General features: G+C 48.4%; 1 protein-coding gene across 1 annotated transcript; it reads left to right on the top strand.

Moving 5' to 3' along the window:
- Positions 1 to 13,970: 13,970 nt before the first annotated feature.
- On the top strand, positions 13,971 to 14,310 carry PHALS_04203 (uncharacterized protein; the record flags this gene model as incomplete). Its single annotated transcript, XM_024722224.1, has 2 exons — positions 13,971 to 14,176; positions 14,241 to 14,310. 2 exons carry the CDS (start codon positions 13,971 to 13,973, stop codon positions 14,308 to 14,310), a joined length of 276 nt encoding a protein of 91 aa, XP_024573323.1.
- Positions 14,311 to 14,784: the final 474 nt, after the last annotated feature.

The raw sequence follows: 14,784 nt of genomic DNA, 5'->3' as shown, positions 1-14,784 counted from the left end.
TAAAATTTGGCGTGATCGTCATCTGCTTTACGGCAAGCAGTTGGCGACCACGTCACAAGATAGACCCCACCGTGGGACCGCTGATATTTAGCATCCAGAGATGTGAAGGTCGAGACGAAAAAATTCCTCCTTCTGAGCGAGGGGAGTTAAGATGGACATATATTTGGCCATACTACAAACGAGGTTCCGTTTACAGCAGCACGTTTATTGGAAATGGACTGTTTTATTGAACCTCCAGGAGGTCGTATCGATAATATGTTGATGTGGCGGTGATTATGATGCTGATGGGATTGCTTAATGGATATGTTCGTGGTACACGAGGGCGACCGGGCGTCTCGTCATAAAAACAGTATTTTTTTGGAGAATGATCAAGCAAATATAGTAAGTATTCGTCAAAGGTTACATTGTGGCTGCCGTACACTCTGCACAAAAGAAGCTTCGACTCTCAGGTCCGTGCTAACAAGCGCAAAGAGGTTGGGTTTGTACGCATTTACCAGGAGCAAAATCGAATACCTCTAAGGTAGCAAACACTGCTAATTTGCTCTGCTCTTTCAATAGTCCAAATATTTAGTATTCATTTTGTTCCAATATAGAAAAAGTATACATTTTCTTACCACTCAGACCTGTACTAGTAGTGGCTGGTAACCCACGTATACCTCGGAGCCATCCTATTCGAGATCTCGTCATTCAAAAATACCGGTGTTGTAGTATTTATGTGTATTCACAAATTATACCATGTACAGTGCACCGTTTCAATTTGACACAATTGACCAAAATTATAAGGTGTAAGCACACAGAATTCACACTCTCCAAACAAGACGATGTTGGCCATACTAATACTTCCCCAACATTGTGCGCAAATGTGTCCGATCCACGAGCATTCAATGTACCTGGACTTTTAAGACATTTCTGCACTTATCGTGTATGCTTGTAGGGGCGTGGGTGTTTGGTCAGGATGTGGAGAGTCACTAATACCATTGCTCGTTGGGCGTTTCTTCGATGCATCGAACGAAATCGTTACAACGAATTCGCTCACCCCTCAACCACTTCGATGCACAAGATTCGAACTTCGTGGACTATTCGTCGACGGGAAGTGTTTTGACACCTCGTCAGGAAATCCACGACAAAGTCAAGTTGCTACAAACAGACTAGACACGACTCGAGGAGTTTCAAGCGCAAGATTCACATCACTCTCGCCCGATAATGCCATAATAACGGTTTTGAGCTGTCTTAAATCGCTCCGCGAGTACAATCTAAATCACGGGACATCACTTGTCAAAATTATCTCCGCCTGGGGCAGCACAGTTGGTGAAATCGAGCCCGCTATGAGAGATGTACCTTATGTACCTGGGGCTGGCAAAACCCTTATCAATATCAGAATAAATTCGCGCACCTGCTTCCTTCAGCTAAATTCAGTAAAGCTGACATTTGTCTAGAGAGTCATTTGTTTCCTGATGCAGTAAGTAAGCAGCACGACGTGGAAATTAAGTGACAACCCATCAAATTAAGTTCCTTCAGTTTACAGCCCCTAAGGTCTCAGTGAGACAGCCTTCATAGCAACCGACCAGGAATGTACTCAACACACGGTCGGTTCCTACTCTGTAGCAAAAATCGCGCTGCGATGGGCGATACCGTCGCTTTTCCATGGGAAATAAAAGCTGCGGGTGGGCCAGGCCACGGCACCAGAGCAACCTTGCCAAAATGAAGCATCAAACTTCCGCGGTTTTCAGACTGATGATAACTCTATCGCTTCATAGGTACTAGCAACAGATTTGGTGTATCACGCCGGCCTATCTAACATCACACGTGAAAGCGTATCACACATTCCTCATTGAGCAATAACGGCAAAGGCCAACCTTCTTGGGGCCAGCACCCGCGACATTTCTAAATTTGGCGGTTCTGAGCGTTGTGGCAGGCTTTCAAAGCTGTGACGATTCGGGTCTCGAACACGATCTGCGAGTATTTCATCGCACTGCCTAGCTTGAGATACCACCGTGGTTTGATTTCGCACCACAGTTCCAAAGCAAAGTGTAACTCAGCAACTGGAGATGGTTGAGACGTCGCTTCGTCTGCAACAAGGCTCTTCAAGTCCACTGGCTCGAAATAGCAGAATCAATCAGCGCCAGTGCTTCGGATAGCTTTCCTCACACGTATTTTACGCGTTTCGTCCATCTATTTGTGGATGGTTATCAAGTGACATGTTCAATCTGGCGATGATCACCTTAAACAACGTTCGCCGGTTTTTTGTTGTATAGAGAGAATCTTTAGTCGATAAATCGTCTACCGGCAAACCTTATTCGTAAATTTGTTGCGTCGTCTTCTCTGTCATGTCTTTTTGAGTCGAAGAAAAGAATGGCCGCATTATCACCGGTCACATCAACACCGCAAGAAAGCACAAAACCGGTATTCCCGAACGCGACTGTTAAAAAGGCCAAAATGTCCATATGTATGGATTACCAGCACTCTACAAGGATCGGCAGGTCGGCCCAAGGTGCCGCCGCATTCGAAGAAACTCTAACCCATTGGGCATTTTACATGTGGGTGCATTTGTACTTATCCACTTATACGTGCTGGCAATAAAAAGACAAGTTTAAGAACAAGTAAAAAAAGACTTGTTGCTCGGCAAGAGCTATGTTTTGTGGCCACCCTAAGGGTATCATGAGTCTTGTACAGTGTTTTTTACTTGAGAACCGCATGAAACCAGTATAGTGCGGGCCACTAATGTAATAAACAAGCTTTGTGATAAATTTTAGCGTTACAAGCGTACAGCCGCGCGGTTCGATAGTGCGGCACTTGAGCTTCGGGCTATTGCTTTTTTAGGCTTTCACCAACCCAGCACATGCTGCATCTGACTCGTGTGCGTACGTATCGTGTTATTAATTTGAGGCGTCATTGTGACATGCCACTATTCGTGGCCGAGTGACACGTAAACACACACACCACCTAATGAAGCCGACCTGGTTCACGGCTCACCTTAAACGATTACTCGAGAAAAAATATTTTCTCTGCTTGAGATGTGGTGATGACGTCGCCGTTTGTGACGACGCATAATCTGTATCGATCACAAAGTCTTCAATCCAATAATGTTCACTTTTGACTCAATGAGAACTTGGTGCTTTTTACAAGCAGGTTCATGTCATGAATAGGGTTGTTCTTCTTTGTGGCCTTAGCTAACGAGGCGCGTACGAGATCACACATTCATAACTCAATATCATTAAAAAAAGGTGTTGGGGGTGCAGCTGAAGCGGCGGTACTTAAGGCTGCAGAAGAAAGCGTCGTGTGTGCTCCAATTCCAGCTCTTTTAGATCCAAATCGACCCTTTCATCTCGTCTGTGACGCTTAAGCCTTTGCAATAGACTGCGCTTTGCTTCGATCAGATGCCACTGTGAGCGATCGTGTCATACCGGTGCATATTGCACTGTACTTCTGCAAAAAAATGGCCAGCCAAGCCACATCTTTAAGTCCTATTGGGGCAGAGGTACTGGCCAATCTAAAATGCTCTTGTGTCTCGGTGGGATCTTTTGGCTTATCTAAAATAGTCTTTATTCTTGTAGGTTTGTCTACAGGCCTTGCTTCTTCAACTGAATTTGTTTGCGTAATGACACAACTGTCTTTATTGGCAAATAGCATTCTAAAGGATATATACTCGAGCATCGTTCGCAAGTGTTCAGTGCGCTTTTTAAATCCGACTTGCTCTGCACGACTAAAAGCAAATATAACGCTGATCTATGTTTGCGCATAGCCACAATGTGGTTTAGTTTGTGTTCTTCACTTTTGATTGGGAAATCTCTCGGACTCTATTTATGACAATCAACAATTGGCTTGGATGGCAGTCCACCAAACGAGCAAATGTTGCTGATAGTTAGAGCAGTCTTTGTGGCATTATCAGCTGCTCCTAAAGCATTCCTCCCGGAGGGCTAACAAGGATATCGCTACATCTCATCAGCTGTTTGATACTAACCACCACCCGCGCTACAAGCAGTTAGCAAATTGCAGCCCATAAATCTGAATTGCAGCACATCAATTCTAGGAATTGGCATTTGTGCTGGAACCGCAAATTCGTCAATTGCCGTCTAATTTTCTAGCACAGATACTTGGCACCAAATTTATTTTACCGCTTAGAATTTGCTTTGTACCTCACAACATAAATAAAGTTAATAGTGTTACGCTTTTCCTGGTAAAAGACCACTGACGTGTGACGCATTAATACGTTCCAGATACCAGATCAATTATCTCGATCCAAAAGCAACGGGACAGTGGGTCTCTTGCCACCACATCCTGATATGTTTTCAGCGAAAGTATTGATGATTCGTTGAATCCTCGGGGATTGCTGTATCATCCTCGCGCTCTAGCAGATTTTAACATGACGGAAGATGAGCTTAGTCCCTCTTTGGATACTATCCGAATTAATTCGGTGACCACATCGTTTTGTATTTCCTTGCTCAAAGCCCGAAACGTTGATATCAAATCTGAACTTTTTGATACCACCTGTCTTAAAGCATATATTGTTTTTTATGACTGCGCGATCCCCAAAACGTACACTAGGACCTAGTTGCTAGCCAAAAAATGGCCTGTGTCGACAGTGATCTTACGTATCCCAGCCAGGGTTCGTCGTCTACCCTTGCATGGTGGGCCCGATACTTCGTATCTCTCAACCTAAAGCGAAACGGGTCACAAGGTTCAAATGATTTGTGTTACCGTCGATAAATAATCTGCGGGTACTGCGGAGCTACCTAACATAGTCTGCCTTTCCCGTCTCCCATAGCGGGTGGGCAAGAACTTTGATCGCACCCTCAGGCGGTGCGAGCACCTGCAACATTTGTCGCATCTATTTGAAATATCTCACGTAGGAGCTCATCTTTCACTTTTTTTTGCAGGTCAGTGCTCTTTCTTGCGCGCTCTCTCATCGCTTAAAGGCCGCAAGCTCGACGGTCTGCCGCGTAGTCTAATGCACGGCTGCATTCATTACCAACCAAACCTTCCTCGTCCACAGGAAAAAAAAAATCCGTCCCGGCCCTCAAGCACCAGGATGCTCAGCGCCAGTGGCCTCCCAGTACATGCCAATTGCCCAAGAACGTTGCTTAAGTAGGACGCTCCAGGTTGTGTGCAGCGGGGCTGTCGTAGCGCTTTCCTTAAAGGATGCTAATATAAGGTGACCGATCTAACGTTCTATACTAGAACCAGTATGAGTGTAGCGAATGGCAATCCGCTACCTCCAAGAGTACCCAAATCCTTAACCCAAGGCAAATACACTCTTCCGTTCAAAACTCAGGCTGCATTTCTTTGTTTTATTTACGGCAGAGCCGCCTATATCAAAATGTATAGGTTTTCCTAGTTGAGTAGTAAGACCGTATTAATATGCATAACTACTGGCAGTCCCGCCACGTAATGGCTTCTTGTTACGGTGTTGCCACACTATTGTGTGATCACACCATCTGTGTAATTATCATCTCTGTATGGCCACGCCATTTTGTGTAACCCACACTTTTATACCCGGGTATGTGTAATCCCGTCAAAATCTCCCCCATCAACATTGTGAATACCCACAATTCACATTAAACTGTGGCCTCGTACGAGGCTCGCGTGTCTGAGACACCTTCAAGTCTTCAGGACCTTCTTCACGCATTTTTCTGCACAAATGAGCTCTGTGTCTATGATACGAAAAACACCCAGCCTAACTTGTTCCGAGTACGCCCGCGGGCAAAGCCCTTCTTCGTCTCCTGCACGCGGTGCAATTCCGGACAGTACGTCCACGGCTTCAAGAGAAGCGCGTCCCAAGCCCTTGGCCACTACAAAAGCTGAGCTGGACTAGCGGAAAGCTTTCCGAGTTCGTTTCTTGGTACCTATAGAAATCCAATTGATATGTACCGCGCTAGATTTCACGCTCAGAGAGAATGTGCCCCTGTACCCGCAATGCGGACTATTCCTGTGGTGCTTATCCCCTGGCGAACATGCTGCAGATGATGAAATCTCTTCGAGTGATGGGTGCAGCGGCACCGGAAACTTTCTTGCTGTCTAGCTTACAGCGGGACCACAAGGAAGTGGACGTTCGCATTGAGCGCTATCTTTGATTTGAGTTTGCCAAACTCAAGGCGCAACGCTGTCTTCTTGCAGATTGTCTCCCTGCGAATTCATCACGCTCCCGCGATCTTTTTGTTTTCTCACACGGGTGAGTCTACGACCATAGCAGCTCAAGGCCATAACTTAAGCTCAGTTCATACCCTTCGGCTTCCACGAATAGTGCGGGGCATACGACGACGCGGAGCGTCATGATCCTATTGATCATGAGATTCCATAACGTCTGGGCAGTCTTGCCGAAGTGGAACCTCAAACCCCCACATTCTCGGAGTTTGGGTATCCCCACCACTTCATAAGATACTGGGTTTGACCCTGTCGACGACGTCGACCCACAAGGCATTCCACGTGATACCAGACGCCACCGTTCTCAGAAGAGTCGGCGGCGGATGATGACGACTTAATTGATCGACGTTCGGTGACCCGCGATGCTATTCGAGCCCTTGAGGACAAAGTCCATCACCAACGGTGCTCTACTGAGCATCTTGTCGAGGTCGCATACCGCTGTGCGAAAGACCTTGAGAGCTTGGAGAACTTTGTGCACCGACTGCCTCACGTTGAGGACTATCGCGTTCTATCGGAGCGACTTCTAGCCGTCGTGCAGACGAATGCGTCACTTCGTGCGACGGTGGAGCGCCTGGCGCCTTTGGAACCGGGGATCGTTGCACTCCGTGCTTGAAATTAGTTGCTGGCTCAGCTTCTGGGTGTCGAGCGCCTGTTGGCGCCGCCCTGGCGCCAACGCTTCCGCGTTCACTTGCGCCTGATCCTTTTACGGCTTAAGTAAGCACACAGGAAACACCGGGTGGGTGCGCATCCTTCTCGAAAGATTTGTCGTATATGCAAGGCCCCGCTTGGCAATTACCTTAAAAGGTCCGATAAGCCGTGGACATTTCTTCATCTTAAAGGCAGCAGAAACCGCATGTGTAGGAAGGGTTTGAGCCTAAAAAAAAACAGGTCTCCGACCTCAACGTTATCAGTATTTCTTCTACTACTTCCGTCTGCATGTTCTTTCCGCATGTATTGGCTTTCAGCCATTGCATCGCGAACGCGTCGTATGACACTCAGTTTGGTAGGAAGTCATCGACCTCTTTACGCACAGTGAGGAGGCTGACATCAGCTAACCGCTCGGCCATTCCTCCCCTACCAAGCCCTGAGTCTTGGTATGGCGGCGTCAGCGGGACGCGGAGATGGACGACCCCGTTCACGTAGAGCGGCGTGTAGCCGGTAGACGCATGCACTGCATTGTTCAGAGCAAACTCTACGAGTGGTAGCATGGCTCATCAGCGCCTCGGTGTCTCAGCACAGATGCTGCGAAGGCCATCTTTAACGATGCAATTCACGCGCTCAGTTTGACCATCGGTCTGTGGATGGTCCGCTGCTGACACATACTCAACTTAGCCCAGCACCCTGGAGATTGTCGACCAAAACTTTCCAGTGAAGCCTGGGTGTCTGTAAGAGACAATTGATTCCGGGAGTCCGTGTTGTCGAAAGACCCGATTCACAAACAGCGTCGCTGTACCCACACCCTCGATGGTGTCCGGCACTGCTGCAAGATAAACCATCTTGCTCGAACGGTTCACGAAGACCACCACACCAGTGTTACCCGCCGAGTCCTTCGGCAGGCCAAACACAACGTCCATACTCATGGACTGCTAACACCCGAATAATTCGGTAAACTGGCCAGCGGCGCCGCCACATTCGAAGAGGGTTTCATCCTTTGACACGTCTCACACGTGCACACAATGTGCTCGTCAATTTGTACAGCTTGAACCACCAGTAGTGACATCCCATCGAGCTGTACGTCTTCTCACGACCGAGGTGACCACTGAGTGGGGTGTCGTAGGCCCCATAGAGGATACAGTACTTCATATTCTGATCGTGAGGAACCACAATTCGTGGCGTATTCGTCGAATTGGTGCTATGCTACAGCAACCCGTTATTCAGTAACTGCGTGCGCAATTGCGACGACAACTTCTTCGTTGAGTTTCTAAACTCTTTTCCCCCGAGGGCCCGTAGCAGTGCTACGCATCATTACCCGCGTATTCGGTGCGGATCAAATCGTCACTGACGATGTTACAGTTGTGACATGAGCAAGCTCAGAATCCAGTCTGAATGACAACGCATCAACCAAAGCATTTTGCTTTTCTGGCTAATACTTACACCTCGAAGATTTTTTTTGCGAAGAAGGGGGGCACCAGGTCATCCTCTAGGAGAGGTGAGGCGACTGAGTTGCAGTGCGTAGTGACGCATGATCTGTGTAGATCATAAACGGCCTTAAGTCAAGCAGGTGTACCCTGAACTTGACAAGTGCGTACTTTATCGCACGTAAATCCTTGTCGTGGACTGCTTGTTCCTCTCCGCAGCCTTAAAAATCCACCCGATGACCAGTGTCTCAACACCATTACTTAACCTTCTTTAGAAGATTCGACAATGGCCGTGTCATTTTCGCATAGTTCGCGATATACCAGCGCAAGTAGTTGGCGAGGGCAAATCACTTGCGCATGTCCTTTTGGTTCTTTTGAACCGGCCAGTCCACAATGGCATTGGCCTTGGCGGTATCTGCCTGGTGACCACGCTTTCGAATGAAGCATCCAAAAAGGGAATTTCCTCCGCGCCAATGATACACTTATCGGCATTAGCATGCAGCTTATTCGTGCGCTTGCACTAGAGCAGCGCTTTCAAATAGGCGACGTGGTTTTTCTCCTCTATCATCCCGTGCCTCGCACCACTGTGAACGAAGATGTCGTGAAAATATATTTCTGCATACGCCCGGTGGGACCTGAACGACTGCGTGAGGCTATCCCATGGGGCATCACCAGCCACTCTCAGAGCATCCTGTTCGGAGTGCTCGCCGCTTTTAGCGGAATATCACTCGCTCTCATGAGCAATTGGTAATACCCATTGACCAAGTCGAGTGAACCGTATTGTTCTGGAGAACATCCTTCCTAGGAATCGGCGTATGTGTTGGAAAAATGTAAGCGTGAACGATACGCCACTTGCCGTTCGACTTCCGGACACAAAACGTGGGTGTCGAATGGGGAGTCTTGTTCCCATGCATAATTCCTGCACCGTGCTTCGCACGGAAGTTGCGTCAATGATGTCACACTGCTCCTTGGGCAGGGGCATTGGAGTGTAGCGCAGAATTTGGTTCCCGGAACCAGGTCGATCTCTTTACGTACACCTCGGTCCGGAAGTAGGACCTAAGGTGGACGACGTCTTGAAAATCCTTCACCAAAGCATAGAACAAATTCGAGGGATCCTTCAGGATCGACGATCAACTTCGTGCGTTCAGAACCCTCTTGGTGTCCTCCAGGGTAGCTTCACCTCGAAGCGTCGACGAGTTAATCTTCTAGTTCGGTCTTACAATGACCACCTCGGCTAAATTGCCTACCTTCAAGGCACCGCCATACTCTTCGAAGGAAATTTTGTCCCGCTCAAGAAGAGCACCCACCGCTGGACTCGCCACGAGGGTGGCGTCGCCGTCTTCCTCTCCCGTCATACCGCTGACAAATACATCGCTGTGCACAATCTTCTACACTAGACACACCCTGGGTCAGAATCGACACCATGCGTCCTGCAGATGACATACGGCTTCGCCGTCTCCTCTCGATAATGTTTTACGTCTCGTCGAGACCAGTTGGAACTCGAACTCGGCGTCGTCCAGTGTCCCCACCCCCTACTCTATCAGAGCCTTGATGTTGTTGACAACATCCGACGATAACCGGTATTTTCGCGGTCTTCATCCAGTGGATATCGTGCCACTCCACGCGCATCAGGAGGGCCTTGTCTAGGATGCCTCGAACCTCGTCCGACCATGCCGCTCTCGGCATACAGCAACTGTATCGTAACGTGAGCAGTGCGCACTGGGTTACGTGCCACTCCATGGGCGCCACTGGGCCTCGCCTTCGATGCCTCGGCCCTTGGTCAACCATGCCACTCTTGGCATACAGTAACTGCTTTGATACATTGCAATCCCAGTGGGTCACGTGCCACTCCACGTTCAGCCCGCAAGCCATGCTCGGGACGATTGTTCAATAAATCATATGTGTTTGACAACTCGGATATTCCGATCTTAAGAACGTTGACCGTCCTGGTCGGTGCCCGCGCTGATAGCACTTTTGCTTTCTATGACTCACCAAAGCTCCACCAGGAGTTGTGCGCTTAGCGCCCAAGAACTTCGGCTTCCAATCAATCCATGGGTCATGGTGTTCCCACCACGCAATACCAAGGGTGAGGTCATATCTTGACTCCAAGTTAATACTAAGCAGCGTTCTACGCTATTAAAGTCAAGGAACTTGATTTTGAGGTTCACAGTATCCCTTGGCACAGCAACAAAACTACCCGACGCTAAACGAACAGTGACGGTCGCGTTTCCAGCGCCTCAGCATACAGCTGACTTCCTTCGATCGTGGAGCGTCGAGCATAATTGCCCGGCGCCCCGGAATCGATCAGGATTTTCCATGGATTTTCAACGCCTTTCATGTTCGCTTTTACGACCAGTAAGCCCGTCTTGCATGCACGCTCCGTATTCAAGAGCACAAAGCTCTTCGGGGCTTGGCCCTGTTGCCCTCTACCTCTTTAAAGCTCAGCAAAACTCAGTTCATCCTCAGTAGGGCGCCCCGCGCCTACTGGGTGTTGTCGAATCCCCGCGACAAACCGGATTGGTAAGAATCGATGAGCATTTACGCGCCTTGAGCAGGGAACTACCAGACAAAGGTGACGGGTGTCTCCACATTCAAAACGCCGTCGGGTGTTTTATCGATGCTCTGCAGCTCGAAGTTCTCCCTCTATTTCTCGGCATAGCTGATATCCATCGGCTCAGGCCCGCCAAACGAGCTCTACGCTTGTGCATTCCGACCAAGTCGTGCCCACTTGAAGTTGAATTCGGCATTCGATGCCACATTCACCACTTCTTCAAAAGAAGTCGGTTGTACACAGAAGATTTTTATTCTGGTCGAGCCAGTGCGGAGGTCCTCAATAAAGACAGTCACTTTGACCGCCCTGGGGAGAGGATTGGCTGCCATCTGGCAATAAGAGTTCGCATCTTTGGGACAAAGCCCACCAACTCCTTCTTGCCCTGTCGGGTGGCAAGGAAACGCGATCGCACGCGATATGCCTGGTTTGGCGGCGAGAATGCTCGCAAAAGCTGACGATTCAGCTCCTTCCAGGAGAGATACGCCGCTTCAATGGAAGTACCACACGTTAGTGCTTACTCTCGCGCTCGGTCTTCGAGATAGGAGATAGCTAGCGCCGCGCGATTGTTGCTCGTTCTGGAACATATCTGATGTCATAGCCATCTCGGCCTCTTACCCAGAGCATGACATTTTCTCCATTCTTACCCTCTCGAAGGTCTTAACGCTCACCATGTGCGGCTTGGGTCGGGAGAGAGTCATCCGTCGTCGACGATGGCGTCATGGACGCTGTCGACGCCGACAGCTTCTGTTGTAGGTGCTCTAGCAGAGCAGTTTTATAGCTCGAGAACGCATTTAGGCGCGCGTTTATCGCTTCGGATCCTTGTGAAACAAGGTGTTCTACGCCCTCAGGGACAAGCAGAAACACAGCCTTTAAGCCCGTCCTGCATGCCCTGGGGTTAATAGGGGGATTTGCCTCATCCTCACAGAGGATCGGTCGTAACGACTCAGGCTTAGATTGACTACGAGTACTATCATGTGCAGCGGGGCCACCGTAGCGCTTTGCTTAGAGAAAGCTTACTAATGTCACCGACCTTACTTTCTCTAAGCAAAGAGCTATACCAGAACCAGTAAGAGTGATGCGGATCGCAATTCGCTACCTCCAAAAGTACTTAAGAGCCTTAACCAAAGTAAAGACGCCCTTCCGTTTGAAACTGTAATTAACCATTACATTTGCGGCAAAGCCACCTATATCTAAAACCTTCGTTTTTCCTAACTAGATTGTAAAACCTAATTATTGTGCATAATTACTGGCAGTCCTGTCACATAGTGGCTTCTTGTTACGGTGTAGCCACACCACTGTGTGCGGATTACACCGATCGGTGTAATCCGCACTTATGTACGGTCACACCATCTTGTGTGACTCACCCTTTCATACAAGGGTACGTGAAACCCCGTTACATTATTGTTATTTGCAGATGTTTGATCAGCGGTGGTACACCAAACATATGCCTTGCGAGTCCCCTTCGCTATCGACTCAGAGGTACGAAGGGCCGGGCTCCATGCAAAGGCGGTCGACGATTCCCTCGCTGGGAAACGTCGAGAATTGTCGATGATAAGATTGTATGTCCTGTGCTTTATAGATACATGGAAAGACCTGATAGGCTCATGAGCGTCGTGCAATCATGTACAATGCGCGACTGTCTAAAATTGTGGACGGGATGAAAGATGCCAAATACGAAATGATGTCCTTGAGCCTCGAAACAAGAACACTCAAAAGTTTTGAGGGTTTGCTTCAGCCTTCCTAATAGTCTGGTGGCTTTGACAGCATTTATAGCTTTGTTGTCCTGAACCCGGTGTTGAGATTCGCTCTTATCCTAGGTATGGCATGGTTGGAACATCAGGAAATTTGGGTTGACTGGGAGTCGGGTAAATTGGAGGTGCAAATTAGTTCTTCATAGCAAGATTTATTAGCCTTAACATAGGCTCGGAAGACAGAAGCAGCAGTTTGCCGCGGTCTCATGATGAGACAGGGAAGGTTAGCGTATGCCCTGATCTCCAGAGTGTAGCGCTACTTGCGACATACTGTTGGCCTTCGGCTCTACCGGCTCTGTCACAAGAGACCGGGGCACGGAGTCGCTTCCACTATCTACAGGCCCTGCAACAGTAGATAGCTCCCAGCTGTTCGTTTCCTTCCCACCTGAGAAACACGCTGGAGTTCATGACATATAGCAACGCTTCAATAGGAAAAACAGTCGCTGAGGCTCAGAAGGATGCCCCATATTTGTCACAATGTGACGGTCCTTATGAGCCAACACTACCCTGTAACGGACTTATCGTAAGAGGCAGTAGAGCTCTACGAGTTTGCGATGAGAAACATTATTCACTCATGAACGGGGAAACTTTGGCAGTCTTAAGAGCTGGTAAAAGCTTTTAAACGTTTGAGTGTATAGGTGACATATTACCGAAGCGCGCGGTTGTACGCCTGCCCTATGCCAGATTCCAACTCTTGCTACTGACCCATATGACACTCATCCTGGAGTGGAATCAATCTTAAGAACCTTAAGCATAGAATACTTCACGAGACACATGAAGTCTTTTGGGTCGCTAAAAGAATAGACATACTGTTCGATGTGCGATATATATTGCTGGCTCAAAATGTACAAGTGGGTATGCACTCACTCACATTAGTCAGTGCATTTTTTAAATTCCATACAAAGAATCCGAGATCTGGCTTATTTTAGTCTGGATTCACGCCGGGACCCTCGGTGACATTCGACGTACCGCCACAACCGTGAAGGCTTGCGAAGATTAGCCGTGGTAGAATCGACGTACGCCGACACTGCTCATTGGTCAAGAGGTGACCCAGTTTCACGTAATTTTGTTTGGGAATTTGGCTAACACACTGGGGCTGTCACCAGTATCCGGTGAAGCAAAATGAATAAACCCAGTGAGAAATCTACTGGGGGGGGTAGGCTCCAATTCATCAAGATTGCCCTGGTTGATGACTGCTTACAATCTGACGCAATCTCAACCTTGATCTCCATAAAAAAAATTGGAGATGTTGACCGTAGCAGCGCACTTTCCATTGGTTGATAAATTTGACTTCGCGATGAATCATACCCTATGTCGGTGACTATCGCTGCTACATCAAGAAGACGACCGAGACTGTAAACAGCATAAGCTGAAGGCGTTGGGCTCACACCAAGATGTCTGCGATGTGCTTTGTTCTTCACACAGGTCAAGCATAAACTGGCTCACCTCATGTCACCTAGACGCCACCATGTGGCGGATTTGGTAGAGAATGTTGGGATTCGACGCCCTAAACGGGTGTTCACGTCGTTGAATTTGATTAAAAATATTTCAAGACGGGTATACAAAGTGTTGCTCACCAATGGCGCGACTGGAAAATTGACACAAATCGGCAGTCTCTCCAGCTTTCGAGTAACCAAGGCACATCCTCACGGAGGGTATGAGTATTCACAACCGCTGCCACTTGACGTGTAGACTGTACCCCTGAGTGGTAGTATCCAGTGGCTTGCAAAGACACTCGCGGGTCGAATTTCTAGAGCTTGAAATTTTTGCTCTTAGTGACAAGTATTAACGTTTACGAGCTCCGCCCTAAACAACGAGTGGTTACAGATGGTTTGAAGGGTAAGCTCAACGTGGTGATGCTGGTCAGGGTCAGTGAGATTTTACGTATTCACATCAGCAAGTGGTATCCCTAAGTCAGTATTTTATTGTAAATAACGAGCTGGATATCATCGTGAGCTCCACGGCAGAGTGTCGTAACACAACTCGCCGGTGGGGAGGTGGAGCGCAGTAAGCACCTCCACTTTGGTGAAAGATTAGACTGTGTGTCGTTTAGGTGAAGACGGGGGTGTCTGATCAGGATCCAAACGTCACCACGACCGCTCTCATCGGAGATATTCCTCAACCCCTCACCAAATACAGCTTTGAAGGCGTCGGTCGCGAGGGCCGTGTGAATCTTCAAGGGCTTGTCGGGTAAGAGTGGTTAGAGAGGATGCATATGAGCAGACAGTGTAGAGTTTGAAGAGTGGAGGGAGATTTTCCACGC

The sequence above is a fragment of the Plasmopara halstedii genome (genome assembly GCF_900000015.1).
Source record: "Plasmopara halstedii genome assembly, contig: Scaffold_253, whole genome shotgun sequence".
NCBI classification, from domain to species: Eukaryota; Oomycota; class Peronosporomycetes; order Peronosporales; family Peronosporaceae; genus Plasmopara; species Plasmopara halstedii.
The sequence above is the reverse complement of the archived record's forward strand: the minus strand, read 5'-3'. Positions and strand labels throughout refer to the sequence as shown.